Genomic DNA, 17,745 nt, shown 5'->3' with positions numbered 1-17,745 from the left:
TCACACGTCTGCTTCTTGCATGGCGTGACGTGACCTCCTGAGATGCTATTCTGCTTACTACAATTGTACGGAGCGGTTATTGGAGTTACTGTAACATTTCTGTCAGCATGAACCAGTCTGGCCAATCTCCGTTGGATGTTCACTGGATGTTTTTTGTTTTTGGCACCATTCGGAGTAAACTCTAGAGACTGTTTTGTGTGAAAATCCCATGAGATCAGCAGTTACAGAAATACTCAAACCAGCCTCTCTGGCACCAACAATCATGCCATGATCTAAATAACTGAGATCACATTTTTCCCCATTCTGATGATTGATGTGAACATTAATTGAAGCTCCTGACCTGTATCTGCATGATTTTATATATTACACTGCTGCCACACGATTGGCTGATTAGATAATCGCATGAATAAGTAGATGTACAGGTGTACCTAATAAAGTGCTCTGTGAGTGTATTTCCTCACTAAGCATCAATTCTAAATTAATATTTATGGCTGCATCCAAAACCAGGAAAATGCTGCCTATGGAGGTGGGAAGGGACAAAGGCACGTCCAAATCTAAAGTTCATGTCACATCCTGTCTGAGATAACTTCATCTGATCAATTTGTGAAGGCAGCATAGATGTATCCGTCACTGCCTATGAAATCCCACAATCCTGTGTGTGCAGATACACAGCAGTTGAACTGCAGAAAGAAAATTGCGGCCAAGGAGGCAGTAGACAGCCAGTTTGTGTATAAGTGTAATTTTTTCTACCACTTTTCCAACTTTTGATTAAATTTCTAGCAAGATAGTAGTATTGTAGTTATTAAATGTCAGAATCCTAGGTAACAAGGTCAAGGGAAATGAAGACTCTGGGAAAATCAGGGAATGCGGACCCATTTGCAAAGAACGCACAGAAGTCAGGGATTAAACAAGTCTTTAATGATCCAAAGGAGAACTCAGGAGCAATGCCAAAGTGAATCCAATTAAGAAAAGTTCATGGCAGTAAAAATCCACAGGGTTTCAAAAAACAAATCCAGAAAACAAAAAGTATCTCCAAACAATAACATTCAGAAATCCACAAGATCTCGGGAGCAGAGAACAGGTCAAGGAAACTCAAATCCAAAAACTGAGCAATGAACAAACAAAAAACAGTAACTTAAAATACAACTCCGAAAAGGAGGCACAGGTGAAATGACTGACAGACAAGCATGGGAAACACAAGAACACAATGGCGACATCTAGTGAACGAAGTAAAACATGACAAGACCAAAACACTGACAGGACCCCCCTCCCTTTAATGGGCGGCTCCTGACACACAAAAATAGATGGAGGCAGTGCGGTGACCACAAATCAGAAACAGGGCCAGGAGCAGGCCACAGAGCAGAGACAGGGCCAGGAGGCCGCCACAGGGCCAGGACTAAAGTTGGAGCAGGCTGAAGCTTGGCTGAGTCATGGCATGGAGCACACCGAGGCTTGACTGAGACTTGGTTAGGAACAGACTGAGGTGTGGCTGAGACATGGCATGGAACAAGCTGAGGCTTGCCTGTGACAAGGCATGAAGGGGAACTAAGAGCCGTGGGAAACTGAGAACTATGAGCAATAGGAAACTGGGAACTATGAGCCATGGGGGGTTGAGGAAGTCGTACAAAAATGTCTTTGAAAATAGTCCTAAACTCAGCCAACAGTCCATCATGTCTAGCCATCAGGGTCTCATGTTGGGCTAGAGTGGCCTCATGACGTGCTACTGAACCGGCCAGCTTCAGAGCACTGGGGTACTTTGCTGGGTCCATGAAGTGGCTCAGTTTATCTGTCAGAATCCAAGGTAACACAAGGTCGAGGGAACTGAAGACTCGGGAGTCGACTCAAGGTCGCAGGCACAGGAGGAATCAGGGAGTGTGTGGACTCAGGTGCAAAGAACTCAGGAAAGTCAGGGATAAAACAAAACAAGTCTTTAATAATCCAAAAACAGAACTCAGTAGTGAATCTAAAAGGTAAATCCAACAATGGCAGTAAATAATCCACAGAGACTCACGAGAGCATCAGAACTTAAATCCAAGAACTGAGCAATGAACAAACAAAAAACAGCAACTTAAATACAACTCTGAAAACCAGGCACAGGTGAAATGAATAATGACAAACAAGCATGGGAAACGCAGGGAGAACACAATGGCGACATCTAGTGAACAAAGTAAAACATGACAAGACCAAAACACTGACATGAAATATACGTTTGGTTATTGCCAAAACTCTCTTAATTATGTTCTAGATTAATAGTCTGTTGTGGTTCAGTTGGACTGAATGAATGCTGGTATCCTAGCAATTATGTGATGTAATACTACCACAGGAGCCTGTCCAAAACCAGTGTCAGGAGGTACCTTGTCTGTATGATGTCTGTAAAATCATTGACTGATACGTTAGCGAGGCAACAAGGCAGCTACCTTAGGAATCGAATGCAGCTTCTGTTAGAAGAACAGCTGAATATAGATTTATTTACCTTTCACATTCACAGCTTGTGTTAGCCTGGACTATTTTCCACTGTTGTCAGCTTTACATAGCATTTTGTTTTATCATCATATCTTGTATGCCTGATAATATAAGTATTGGGAAACAACAGTGTGCCGATTTGATTGTGTGCTTCACATATATTGGGACATGCAGCTGTCAATGATTGTCTGGAGTGTGTCCTTTTAGTGGATTTTGTAATCCGCTTACATGTTTTCATTCTTTTATTTTTGGAAAACAGTTCCACATGTAATAGCGGGAAGGCATTCACTCTGCATAGATGTTAGCCAATCAGAACAGTGGGCGTGTCTTAAAGCTGAAGTATGGGTACAATGAAGCATTTCAGACAGATGGCTAAACACAGGGTAGAAAAAGCTCATGTAATACTACATTATAACTGTTTTGGTCCAAGAAAACTTTACTAACATAAGTGGACCTCAAAGAAGAAAATAATTATAATAAAAAATCCATGACATGACCTCTTTAAACCCTCCAAAAATTGGCCAAATTGACTCCCATTGTAAGTGCCTCACTGTAACCTTCATTTTCGCTTTTATTAAATTAAAGGAGGGACAAGCTGTAATTATTTATTTCTTTATTTATTTTTTGTGGTGATCAACATTGTGCCACAAATGCTGTCAATTGAGCTTTAATTAATTCCTTTAATATAAATGTATCTCCTGACACAGTGCACAAATTGCAGCATTTGATAACTTCCTTATACCTACACTGATGGTAAAGGGATTTTGATGGTCAGTGAATATGCTTTGACTTCACCCGTTTTAAATCATATCTGGTGCTAAAACTATATAACCTATGCATTATATTCTATAACAGTAATGCATTTTTCATATAAACTAATAAAAGTGCATATTTAAATATCAACCATCTCAGTTCAGTTGAGTATGATGTGGACTAAAGAAATCTGGTCCCGGCCTGGGGCCCTTACACGAGTAATGACATTTCATTGTGTCACATGTTTGTGTGTTTTTGTGTGTGTTCAGGCTCTGTGCACATTGTTCTGTACGAGCGGAGCTGTGCACTGCCATCACAGTGTGATCAGAGTGGAGAGAAACACGCCGCAGGACTCAGCTTCAATTACACTAATGAATGCTGTGACATGGATCTGTGTAACACTGCTGCACACTTCAGTGCCTCCATCTGGACTGGAGCAGTACTGAGCCTCTGCAGTCTCATGCTGGTGCTGCAGCTGGCATGAGTCAACTTGCCTTATGCCACTTATATCTTATATTTCTTATCTATAATGTGGATATACCATAGACTTCTGTTGCTTTTATTTAATGCTAGTTATAAATACTACAGACTAACACAAATCCTACCAGAACAAGGAAATTATTTATTTTCTTTTTTGTGTGTGACAGATTTAGCACACTAAGACCTGTTAATCTATTAAAATAAATGTATTTATAAAGCTTTCATACTGCATGCACAAATTTAGACTCTGAGACAAAGATGCATGAACAATAAACACACATACACAACTTGCTTGGAAGTGCCTCTAACCACACACACGCCCTCATCAGTGTGAGTCATTCCGTTACTCAATTCTCTCTCTCTTTACACTCACAGTGGTAAAGTGCGCAAGTATACAAGTCAATCTTCTAAATATACACAGGAACAGAGTGACAGTAAGATAACAGTTTAATAATAGTACATATTTTAGAAAAATTCTGTTCATATTCTAGAGCCTATTCCTGTTTTGTACAACACGAGGACTTTTCTGCTCATTTATTATGGTCAATTGTTCTCTTTTGGCTAGTAAAAATGTTCTTTATATAAATCTCTTTTAATATTTTCATAAAATGTTTGTTACTATTTTAATTTACAATCTTCATAAATGTATCTAAATATTAAAATGATCTAGTATAAAGAAGAAATCTACTCATTTAATTGTCAATTTATTCTTTATTATAGCTTGTTTAATTGCTGGTTAACAAGAATGAGATCTTATATTTGATTGTCATAACATTCATCTAATCAATAAAGTGTTCATTAATCCACATTTGCATTGATGTTGTGTTGTGCAGCACACAGTAATGAGTTAGAAATGAAAACAGAAGTGCCCGGGCTTACAGTATATGACCTCAGTGGTTTATTTCTTATGGTAATCTTGTGCTTGTTCCACCCATTGCACTTCTCCTGTACTATAATTTATTCTATTCCATAATTTTAACTTGGACGTACTCTTTAGATAGTTTAATTTGCTAAAAGTTCTGTTAAAAGCACAGCAATGCCCTGTACAGTGTGTAAAAAGTAAAAGAACATACAAAACTAAGAAACATTTGAACAATCCTTGATCTGGATAGAGTCCTCCTCAACATCAGACTACAGCTTAAACAGCACTTGAATCTATTAGTGATCATGTCTTGTAAGACTGTAACATAGACTTGTTTCATAAAGACAAACAGAAGTTCTTTGACTAAACATAATACCTGTTCCATTTGATTTCTGAAAGTTTACAAAGTCTCTCTGAAACTATTTCCTCTAGATTTTCTTGTGTTAAGGATATAAATATTAACAAACTGATGTGCACAATTTGCTGCTTGTAACCAGAGTGGACATTTACTACCAAAACAATGCATATTTAAAACATCATCTTCTCAAATATTAGACAACAGAGGTTTCAGTATGGACGTTGACAGTCATATTCAGTCATATTCTTGTGATTTGCATGTGCACTGTAATATTTCAACTGCACCAAGAGATGACTATGGATTCGACTGACGTTAGCAGTACCCGATTCAACAGAATTTCAATGAATAATGGCATAAAGCAGGACATTGGAAGACTTGGTCATGTGGACTACTTGTGTGATACTTTGATGGTGGTTTTTTGGAGCTGGACAGTCACCAAACTCTTTCATTAAAATGGAAAATAGCTGCTTGGATGGCTTGGGAACAGTGTGTGAAATGGATGTGCCTATTTGTGTGTGCCATTAAACACTTTGTTCAGTTGGGTTCTGTATGTAAATACATGGTTACTGCCTGAATTGTGTGTACAGAACATAAAGCTCTCAGAAGAGGAGTGACAAGCATATGTAGCTGCAGTGCAGACGTGGCCAAAGAGAGGGAGGAGACAGAAATGAGGCAATAACAGCCTGTTTGTAACTGCTATGATAGCACAATTTTTTTTTTTGAAATATTAAAGCTAATGCAGTTTGTTTGAAAGAAAATGTTGTTTATGTGGACAGCTCGTGACCTCTGCATGACAACAAAGAGACAAAAACATGAAACTACAAGACCAAATTAAGAGGAATCAAATTCTCCTCAATCTTTTAAGATTAAGAGCATATCACAATGAAAACAAACTGTATCAAAACTTCCTTCCCAGTGAATAAAAGCATTTACTGAATTAAGCTGCATAAATAGCAAGATAACAAGATACCTGATCATTCAGTCTGATCTGAACAGTTTTTGAAGAATGGGGCAGTGCCTGCCCACTTTTTTTTTCCCAGTCATTTTTTCCACAGGGATTTCATACAAATCTCCATAAAAAAGTTGTAAGCCATGAGCCAAAGCAACCAGCTCCATGGTGAATCACAACATTACAAAATTTCATTTGAAGCAAAAAAAAATAAATAAAAATAAAATAATAATAATTCTTGCAAAAATCTGATCAAAAGACAAAAGGTACAAGACTGTCTACTTAACGTCTTTCATGAAGGAATGAACTACAATCCCATGAAGCATTGCAAATGATGTAATCAAATAAGAAAAATATACAATTATTGCTTTAAAGAGTATAGAAACAATCAATTTAAATTTCATAGCAAAATCGTCTGCTATTTTCAAATATAAAAGTACTTCTCGAGTGTCGGTACCCGATTGCGTCGTTCACAGTGCATCATGGGAGTAGACTGTTGCTGCAGAGTTCTTTTGGTGTGCTTTGTTGTCTGCGATTCTCTGATTGGTGAATCTTTTCCCTACAGGATTATGGGTAGTTTTGTTTTGTTTTTTAAATGAAGTTTATATATTGTGGACTGATGGCTTCAATACCATCAATTAACAACCTCGGAGCTCAGCTCTTTCAAGGTTTATAAATTATTGCTAAAGATTAATTCATCTATGGAAAAAATGAATGGGTTTTTTACTTACGGACCGCTGCACTTTACTGGACCCAACATAAAATCCACAGCTCATGTGTGAATGCAGTGAAGCGCTGTTGCTCATTTCACATGAAAAGTGTTTTTTTTTCTTCTTAAAGCAGCAGCAACAAAATGCTTGTTTAATTGTAAGGGACAGAGAGAGGTTGGAACATGGTCACAAATTTTGATTGTATTTGGTCATAAAAAATGTCTGTGGACTTCATAAAATTACCATAAAATCATTAAAAAAAATATATAATATGACCCCACTTAAGACTGAAACTTCAGGACCTCGCTGGTGTTTGTGAAAAGGAAACATTTGAAACACAATGACCATTTGCAATGAACAGAGTTTGACAACACACGAGTTTGTGTGTGTGTGTGTGTGTGTGTTCTCCTTCTACTTGAGTGCCTTCACAACTGTGAAGTATGCGCTGTGTATCTCCTCATCACTCGGGCAGGTGGCGGAGAATTCCTCTCTCGCATACGCCGCATCCAGATATCGCCATAGAGACGTCAGAGAGCGAGGGATGGAGAAACCACGAAACTTCTCACACACCACCTGACAGAGAAAGAGAGAACGTATACATTGGATTTGTAAACTCTTTTGCTTGAAGCTCAGTACGTCCACTGGCTGTCTGTCTTACTTTGACGATGTGTAGTTTCGGCAGCAGGTTGCAGTCGGCCAGCGTGAGCTCCTGACCATCCAGGAAGGGGCGCGTGGAGGAAGTGACATCATCAGCGCTGTTCTCATCAATCTCTTCAGGCAGAGGGGAGCTCAGATAATCATCCAACTTCTTCAGGGCCTTCAACAAACCCTTCTCCAGATCTGCACACACAACAGTCCATGCGGCTTTACTTCACACAAAACATGCTTGATTCTTAAAGGTACACTCAGTAATTTTTTCTTCATTAAAAATTTTACTCCTAAAGAATTCTTTGTCATTTTGAAACATATGCATAAAATCAAGAGCACTCACATAAGATGAAGACTCCAGTCATATCAGTAACCTAATAAAAGCTGTTTTATTCTACATGGAGAGGGTCCACACATGGGGGCTACCATGTTAGCATCACATGACCAGCTGAATATTACTCGCTTAATCTCCGAAACTGCCCTGCTATTGGACACTTTCACTCTTGGATTAAATTAATCATGGCTTACTATGACCATGTTTACATGCACTTACGAAAACGGTTTATTCCAGGGTTTTTGCTGAAAGCGGCATTCTGAAACATCATGTAAACTAAAACGCTGATTTCCTTAAGCTGTTTAAGGGATTAAGAGAAAGCGGTTTAACACACCCAGGTTTCTCCCATACAACAAGGATTGTTGTGGTCATGTAAATGCATAAGCTGCGTTCTAACAGTTTTTTGAGGAGTGCGCATTTGACCACTCAATGAGCTCTGTAAAAATTATTTGTTGTAGCCTATTTTTAGAAGCTAATTTTAAACTGTAGTAAACAAAAATACAAGCTGTTCATAAGTTAAAGTAGATAAACCACAGTCAAACTACAATCTGTGCTACATTACAAGTTATTATTATTATTTTTTTTATATAAATTCAGATAGCAAAAAGTAGCTAACTACCAGTGCTTGGTAGACTACTTCTGAATTTAATCTGGAACTGATTACAAATTACATGACTACAACTGTAGTCAGCAACCTAATCTCTTGGAATACATTTTAACCTTGTGCAACCCCGCATCCTTCTGCATTGACTGTGTGTTTTGTCTTCGCATAATTTAATTCATTTAAACTGAATGAATTCAGTTCAGAACACTCTGGGCTGTCATTAAAGGGTTAAACTTTTGATGTCATGTGACAAAACAACATGGCGCTGATCACATGGGAGTTTGTCTTTGGGAAGAACGGCAAAAAAACTACATCTGGTAAGAAACGTAAAGTTTTAACGTTTGAATCAAAAGATTACTAGAGTCTCTAGTTTCATCCGATATGCCATTTTGAAAATTTTAGTGATTTATTGCGAAACGGCACACTGTTGAACACAATGACCACTATAGTGGACAACAGCACTAGTTTTTCATTAGAAATCCTATATTTACTGTGCATTATCACATTGAGAATCAATGGGTACATCCAAAAGGATGGCTTTATATGGACTTAAGATGAAAAGAAGGTGCATTTCAAACTGTTCTGAGACCAGTGCAGATAGACAGCACACTGGAGGTTAAGTCATTCACTAAATAGGGAGCAAGGGAGCATCCTATAGCTCTCTATGCAGCTAAGTGCATTCACTCCTAATATCCGACCTAAAGTTCAGTTTCAGGCTGCAGATGATGTTTGGATCACTCAACATGTTTGACAGACATGGGACAATGATAATCAGTACATAGATTCAGAATTTATCATGTATCATTTTATTTTAACATGGTTACTTAATGAGATTTTGTTGCCAAAGTGGAAAAATGCATTGCAACATTGTATTAAGTCAAATAATTTTTATGTGTATAGTTTTTTATTTGTGCTTTTCCCAACACACTGTTCCAAAGCAGCTTTATAGAAAATCAGCTGTAATGTCTGTAACGTTTCAAAGACATGAATAACCAACACCAACACTCCTGGACACATAAACAATTTGATAAAAAAAATCTGACTTTCTATAGCTTGGTATTATTTAAAATCTCACAACTTAGTCCTTTTGTACACATGTGAGGACATCATTTTTTGTGTGGAAAACTATATGCGCTAAAAACATTTTTTGCATGTTTATTAGAGGCTACTAGTTGCACACAGCAGACACGTGGGGCTCTCAGGAGGTTAAAAAAAAATTAATTCTTGAGTTAATAATTGAGTTAATTCTTGTTTATTTGATATCATTTGCATTTGGGTAGGAGACAATTGTACCATTTGGACACAATGTAGCTTAAATGCATTAAGCAAAAAGAAAACTTACATAATGGATCAAAATACGAGAACTGATACGATTTTTTTGTGTATGTTTTACTTGCTATGTCTGTTTCAACGTCAATGTCACAAAAAACTGTTTCAAAAGTTGTCACATTAGCAAAAGCACATTCATGTACATTTTTAAAGTGGAGTACAAAAGAAATACATGGTTCGGCTTTTATGTGTGGATTACTGCTCCATCTTTAGTGCAATAATGGCTGCTGGCTGGTATCCTGTCTGTGTGTGCAATTCCCCCTCCCCCCTTCAAAAACACTCAAAGACTTCCTTAAGGTATATTAGCTGTAGGCTGATTAAGAATGAAACATTTTTAAATACTTAAAGAAGAATTACAGGGATCAATAAATTATGAACAATTATCTTCCTTCCTGATATGTAATTATGGAATACATAAAAAAGTAACTGTAATCTGATTATGAGTATTCTAAAATGTAATTCAATCTCATTACAAGTACTTGATTTTAGTATCTGATTTAAAAAACGTTAACCCGTTTTTTAACCCGTTACTATCCAGCACTGCAAAACACATTGAAGCTACTTAAAAGAATAGTTCAACCAAAGATGAAAAATTAGATGTTTAAGTTTCCTTCTTATGCAGAGCACAAAAGGAGATATTTTAATGAACATAGCTCTCATATTTTCAATACAATTCAATACATAAGCCTTTGCACTTGAATAAGTATGTATGCTGCATTGGGGCTTCAAAAAAAAACAAAAACAAAAAAAAAAATAATAAAAAAAAAAAACTTACAAAAGCTTTTATTCAGATACTGAATAAAATTAAGATGACTTAATAGAAGTCTTAGTTTAATTAGTGTTGTTGTTTTGTTATCAGTAGTTGTGTTTTGATTGAAGTCACCATTATGGTGATTAGTGATCTCTTGAGCTGGCACCTTGGACCTTCTTTATTGTTATATTATGTTCTTCCAGCCAGTCAATTTATGTTTAAGTAAAACACAAGTTGTTGCACTGTGCTACTTGGAAGACAAAACCTAAAGTCAGCCTGAATATCTGATCCTACCTTGCAAATGGCACTATATGTGGCAATAGTGATGCATTACACATAAAAACATAAAAGCAAAAACAGTAAATGATATTTCAGCAAAATGATATCAGCAAATTGAGTGTTTGATGTTTTTGATGAACTTACAGCATAACTCGAGTTGTTATCAAGACACACACAGAAATCAACTCTCCGCATACAAAACGCAACAGTGGTGACAATTAACAAACATACTTTTACATAAAAAAGTAAAAGCTGTACATTAAAATACATGTATCTTGAGCAAGAAACTACAACAAAAACCATGTCAAAATAAACCAGTAAATAGTAAAAAATCGAAGTAATTTCTTCATGCCGCAGTGCATGCTGGGAACATAGCTGTCAATTTCAGCAACAGTAGATAGTATGTAATTTGACAGATATATGCTGCTAATTTACAGTTGTATACTGTAGCTGTTAAAACAGTATCTAGCTGTTCATTTCAGCAACAGTAAGACACCGTTCATTTTACAGTAACATGCTGGCAACACTGCTGCCAGTTCTTTACTGTTTTTTGACGGGAAAATCTTTAACAGTGTGTACATACAGTAATATGGGTCATTCCTATACAATTCAGTGACATTTTGCTTTGAAACTTTTGTAAAATAAAACATACTTTTACATGTATCTTTATGTTTCATCATTCATTCATGTATTCATACTGGTCAAGATAAATGACTAAAAACATTCAGATGTCCATCCAGTTAAATGGGCAGCATCAGGGTGGAAAATAACAGGATGGACATTCAGTGGATAAATGAGCCAATTCATGGTCTGTGATTGATATCCAGCAAATATATTTGTAAACTAATATTGATGATTATGTTTCTGTAAACATAAATATTTTATATTTAAATTTGAACATTTAAATAATTTCACATATATCTTCCCATAATAGTGTTATGACTAACACCGCAGAATAAAGGAAAACATCAATAAAACAAGAGTTACAAACATCAGATAACTCATGAGGAAATGACACTGCAATAGTTGAAAATTATTTTCATCATTTAAAATGTCACTTTTAGGCCCACAGCAGTGTGAAACATTATAAACTGTCTTCTTTTTACCAAGCCTATTAAAATTGTAATTGGTTGAAATGAAACAATATAAATACCACAAAGAATGACCCATATACTGTATATAGGCGCTCCTGTAAATATACAGTATGTATTTCATGAGATTAACCCATGATACTGGTCAGTTGGTGATAAACGTCTAGACTGAAACTCTTTCTACAACAGCCATTTAACAAATGAGGACAATGTTAATTAACTTCAGAAATAAATACATTTTGGCTACACAAAATGAGTAAAAAGAAATGAATGAAAGAATGAACTCACTGTCGTTCATCTGAGGGTTTGAATTCTTGATGTAAGCAGAGAACTTTGAGAACACATCCAGACCTGCAGTGTTGGATTCAGGGTTACGGGCCGCCAGCCGAGGATATCTGTCAGAGAGAGAAAGACAGGAGGACAGAAAATGATCTGACCGCTAAGAAAGTAATAGCACATCCCTCTTAAGCTGCTGCTCAATTTGAGGTATCATCCATGTCCGTCACACAAATGGTGCAGGATGTGTTTTGTGCTTATTTAAGGGTTTGAAGGTTTGTTCAATTGAATCAAAGGTACTGTTGCATGCAGTAATGAGATAATGTACTTTGGAGGGCATAGCGTTTCCTCCAGGAACTCTTCGATCTTGTTGGTGTCGGTCTTCACCTCAGTGCCGTACAGCAGGAACGGAGGTTGAGCACCAGGAGCCAGATCTTTCAGAATGTCCGGCTTCCTGCACACAAACAGAAAGAGACAGAGACCCTTTCACACACTAAGTCAAGCGGTCACATACAGCTGTCCCAATTATCAAATCATTCTTTACACTTTGAAGACTACTTCTAAATTTGACCAGTTCTAGAACCTTCACCAAACCTAGCCACCGAATACGACACGCCCCCTCTTTACACAAAACGACACACATATACACAGAGACGCTTGAAGACCACTGTTATCAGTATTGTCATGGGTAAGAAAAAGAAACCTGCAATTTGATGTCCACAAACCCAAACAGTTACACTGACCTTGTATAGGTACTGTGACGATAGTTGTGAAAAGCAACAGTAGCAAATTAGTGTTCTCAAATTGACTACACTCAGCTTCCTGCTGCCCATATATGGGCTGCCTCACGAACATGCAGATTATGCTTCAAAACGTTTTTTTCCCCCGCTGTTTACAGAGAGAGGTGTGATATTTCATGGCACACATTTCAATGACATCTTTCAGATTAGAGGGACATTTTCTGTGTGTCATTCGCTTAAAGCACCTTTAATGAAAGGCTCACTCTCAGGACACTGTGTCATATGTGTGTTGCGTCTCCCCACCAAGTCGAGTCTTATGTACAGAGTACAGTGTACTGAGTACAATTAAAGTCTTACCGTGGATGCTTGAATACATGTGTACAATAGAAAACGATGGATACATAACTGAACATATATACTGTATAATTATAAAACAGGTAGTTGCAGTCCTGGATGCTGATTGGTCAACAGTTGTGTTTTATTCATGATAAAGCACAGCTCAGATCACAGATCACTCCTCGCAGCACCCAGAGCTGACAGTCATTCTTGTTGCCTAGCAACTTTCTATTTATTGTTTACCAGCAGGGACTATTGGTGCAGCCTCAACAGTTAAAGGAACTGAACACATGTTTCTGTTTGATATATATATATCTATCAATCTATCTTATGCTATGGTTTCCTGGAGTGTTTCCTTTGTTCTTAAACATTTTGCAACAACATAGAGGTGAATCAATGAATTCATGTAATGTGAAACATGTTGCTGTTATCAACAAATTTTTTGGCGTTATGAGTGTTGTCATAGAAACAAATAACTTCCGAGGTCCCTGGAGGTGAACAGCTCTGAGTAGAACCTCCGAGTTGCCATATTGCCATATATCATAAGTTTTTACAGTAATTCTGACACAATGTGTACACAGCATATATATTCTGGTGGAAGGATAGCATTTAATGATTTTATTTAAAACATAACATTTTAATGAACATTTGTGTCCTTAATATTTTTATTATGTGGTGACCGTTTTATAACAGCAGTAAGGCACTCAAGACCGTGCAATATTGTGAATATAGCACGGCCTCGAGTGCATTCTAGTTTAAGTATAAACACAATAAAATAAAAATAAGCCAAAAAATAAAATAAAATAAAAAATGTAATAAAAGAAAGAGGTGTATTATAATGTTCAAAGTAGCAGCAGTATAAAAGACCTCAGTGAGAGTGTAAGGTGTACTGATATTAGCCATTAAAGCGACTGACAGTAGTTTCTATTGCAGTGAGTAAGTGTATATCTAAAGCGATATAAAACAGTGTAACAGCCATCTGATGACACTGGGGAGAAAGCTGTCCCTGATGTGTGTGTGCTGATGGATCTGACTTGTTTTCCAGATCACTGATATAATAATAACTGATATGATATGCATACTAAACATTCAAAATATTCCTTGAAATATCAGCCAATTTGTAAGATAACATTTTAATGGGTTACATATATACAGTATATAAGTAACATCAACGTGTATCTCCATACAAGGTTAAAATAATGTTTGTGCATGACTCCTGACATACAGACCTCTTCATGTCCACAGTGGTGACATTAAACGTGACGCCTTTGAGCCACAGCACCATGAAGAGCCGCTGAGAGAAAGGGCAGTTCCCGATACTCTGACCATCACTTCCTGCCTACAGACAGAGAGAGAGAGAGAGAGAGAGAGAGAGAGAGAGAGAGAGAGAGAGAGAGAGAGAGAGAGAGAGAGAGAGAGAAAACCATGTGAAAAGACCAACAACCCTCCCCTTGTATCTGAAAAACTGTTTCCTCTGAAACTCAAACGGAACCAATCCGACCCTGAACAATTCAAAGAAAACATGAACAATTCTATTATATTAAAACTGCTGGATGATTTAATGTTCACTGATTTCATCCCAGATATTAATGGAATAGATTTAGCAACAAACAACCTTAATCACATCTTTGAAACTGACTTCATCTAACATCAAAAAACAAAACAAATATAAAACAAATCAACAAAAACTAAAAAGAGGTTTGTGGTTTGATCATGAATGTACTCAGAAGGCTTTCCAACAAAAAACACAATGAACCAGACAATAAGACAATACTCAAACGTATTACAAAGGACTTATATGCAACAAAAGACAAACATATTTGAAATCCAAAATTGATGAAATTAATGAATCAATACACCAAACCACTTTTTGGAATCTCTTTAAGAAATTTGAATCCCCAAAAGAGAAATGTCACTTCAGAGTGGCTCAATCTGGAAATCTTACTTTCAAAAATCTTTATCAAAAAGTTGAACCCACAGACCTCAACCAGCCTAAAAAGAAATAAAGCAAAAACTAGATTTAAAGAAAACAATTAAAAAAATATCAAAATCCATTGGATCCATTTATAACAATGTCAGAAAGCATGCGGACAAGACAAAATTAGCAACGAAATGCTGAAACTCAGCAGCCCCAACATAATCAAAGCTTTAGTCAAAATATTCAGTCTGGTTTTTTGGTCTAGTATCTTCCATGAGATCTGGTCTGAAGAACTGATCACCACTATATTTAAAAAAGGAGATCAATTTGACCCCAATAATGACCGTGGTATTTGTGTGGGCAGTGCCCTAGGGAAGTTATTCTGCAGTGTGATAAATACTCGTACAGTCACATTCATTTCGAAACACAACATCCTAAATAAATCACAAATTGGCTTTTTACCAAAACAGTGCACATCCAACCACAGTTATTCTCTTCATACATTAACAAAAACATCAATGACAACCAAAGAAACATATTTGCATGTTTTATAGATTTTTTAAAAAGCATTTGTTTATTTTACAAGCTTCTTCAAATTGGCATTGGCAGAAAAATATTTGATATTATACAATCCCTGTACGCAAACAGTAAATCAAAATGAGAAATCACAGAACAGTATTCTTCCAGTGGGGACGTAGAGACAGGGATGCAGTCCGAGTCTGACTCTATTTAACATCTATATAAATGATTTTGCAGCAGTATCCCTGGCCTCGCTCTACATGACACTGAAGTCAAATGTCTGCTGTATGCAGAAGATTTATTCCTGCTGTCTCCCACAGCAGAGGAGTACTGTCAGGAGTGGGCCCTTACAGTCAACCTGGACAAAACCAGAGTCATAGTATCCCAGAAGAAGGCCAGATCTCAGGCAAACAAATCCCAGTTCAGCTACAGAGGAGATTTCCTACAGCACAGCACCAGCTGCAGTTATCCAGGCACTGAGATGGGTGAATCTGGAGGTTTAAGTCTGGCTGTAAAAGCACTGAGTGAAATGGCTCGGAGGGCATTTTATACAATTAAATCACGATTCGGCCACATGAAATTACCAATTAAAACATGGATTAATTATACAACTCAATCATTAAAGCAGTTCTATTATATGGATGTGAAATTTGGGGACAGGTCTTAAATTCTTAAATTGGGATAAAACTGCAGTAGGAAAAAAAATCTGTTGGAATTTGCAAAGAATATTTTTGGGGTACATAGAGGCACTTCCAATACCGGCTGCAGGACTGAACTAGGCTTATATCCCCTATACACTGAAATACAGAAGACATCTGTTCAATTCTGGCATCACCTCCATCAGTCTGATCCAGAGTCTATAAAATATAATGAGATCCCACCAGTGACTCATCCTCTAAATACACTGGCTCTTAAACTAATGAAACTCAACCTGGGATTGACTCCAGGTACAACTCTAAAATCATTATTAAAGACATTGAGAAAAATCTAAAAGCTATATTGAATTTGAAACACTGAATCCATCATTCCTTAAACTCAGTGATACAGAGAAAATCCCCTATATACTCGCAGAAGACGACAGCACAGCCGCACTAGCTGCTAAATATGTGTCTGCCATTCACACTGTTAGACATGACTAATTCACTGTATACATTTAATTCATTTTGGATATATTCTCCTATTCTCTCTACATATGTCTTTTTATTCTATTTAATCATTCTTACTATTTAAATGTTTAAGTTTTGTATTTACATAGCCTTAAAATGCTTTGGTTATACTATACTCCAATTGTCATGCCAAAAAAGCTGAATTTAATTGAGAGAGAGAGAGAGAGAGAGAGAGAGAGAGAGAGAGAGAGAGAGAGATTTCCTGTCATTGTTCTGATAAAGCTGCTATTCATTCACTTCTGCGATGCAACAGGTTGCAAGAACACGGAAGCGCTTTAAAGGGGATAAAATGACAAACACATCCAGCCTTCATACTTTAAGGTTAAAATAAAAATAAATATATTTAAAATATTAATAAAATATTAATGCATTTAATCCAATAAAAATCACTTGGCTCCCTTAGAAAGGCAAATGGGCAACGCCCCAGAATACTCATTCTATGAAAGGATGAATAAGTACATTTCCTTTAAAAGTCAATTATTGCAATTCTTCTTGACACATAGTTGGCAATACTTAAATGTTGGACTGAGAGTAAAGGGATTAATCATCCATGTACATATCAATAACATTTTTTAACATGAATCAAATAAACAGTTTTACATGCAGGCCTATATTTTTCTCACAGATTGCAAAGTGCCTTATTTAAGTAGGTCTCTATTTATTATTTGTTTTGTTTTTAAATTAATAAATTAATTTTTAGATTACATTATTCCTCCATACAAACAGTCTACAAAGACCAACGTTATAACTCAAATAAAAATATCACTTTACTCATTCAAATCATATTATTAATTTACATTGAACAGATATTTAATAATTCAAGTGCCATTAAGAATTCTAATCAGTCAACTCACCTTCACAAACAGCTCCACCTCAAGTTTCTCCTCACTCATATTGGAGTACAAGACGATCTTAGAGCCAAACACAAATAAATATAGAGCTTTATAACACAGCCCGTGCAGCTTCAGCTCCACTGTCGCGAGATCACTTCCGCTCTGTCTGTGTTGGACAATGTGAATTTTTATGTAACTTTTCCCCTTCGAGCTATAAATCAGTCAGTGGGCGCGAAACATGCAGCAAAGTCCAAACAGACCCCACCAAAAAGTGTCTGATTCCCGCGTAATTAAAATAAACGCGTTCAGTGTCGAAACCAGTGACGCCTACTGCATGATCATTCTT

The 17,745-nt window shown here is 36.7% G+C and overlaps 2 protein-coding genes across 2 annotated transcripts in view; one reads left to right on the top strand and one right to left on the bottom strand.

The window, feature by feature from the left end:
• Window positions 1–4,623, top strand: part of LOC127421074 (protein Bouncer-like) — an 18,139-nt gene extending 13,516 nt beyond the window's left edge. The window contains exon 3 of the mRNA XM_051663813.1: window positions 3,486–4,623. Coding sequence (XP_051519773.1) covers window positions 3,486–3,700 — 215 coding nt within the window. The 3' untranslated portion in view covers window positions 3,701–4,623. The remainder of the gene's footprint in view (window positions 1–3,485) is intronic.
• Window positions 4,388–17,745, bottom strand: clic1 (chloride intracellular channel 1). Its single transcript, XM_051663808.1, has 6 exons — window positions 17,421–17,745; window positions 14,193–14,302; window positions 12,216–12,341; window positions 11,900–12,006; window positions 7,234–7,415; window positions 4,388–7,148 (listed from the first exon to the last, which is right to left on the bottom strand). The coding sequence occupies exons 1-6, from the start codon at window positions 17,457–17,459 to the stop codon at window positions 6,987–6,989; spliced, it is 726 nt and encodes a 241-aa protein (XP_051519768.1). The 5' UTR covers window positions 17,460–17,745; the 3' UTR covers window positions 4,388–6,986.

This window comes from Myxocyprinus asiaticus, chromosome 30, assembly GCF_019703515.2.
Source record: "Myxocyprinus asiaticus isolate MX2 ecotype Aquarium Trade chromosome 30, UBuf_Myxa_2, whole genome shotgun sequence".
In the NCBI taxonomy this organism is placed as follows: Eukaryota; Metazoa; Chordata; class Actinopteri; order Cypriniformes; family Catostomidae; genus Myxocyprinus; species Myxocyprinus asiaticus.
Note: the sequence above shows the minus strand (reverse complement) of the source record. Positions and strands in the feature narration are given on the sequence as shown.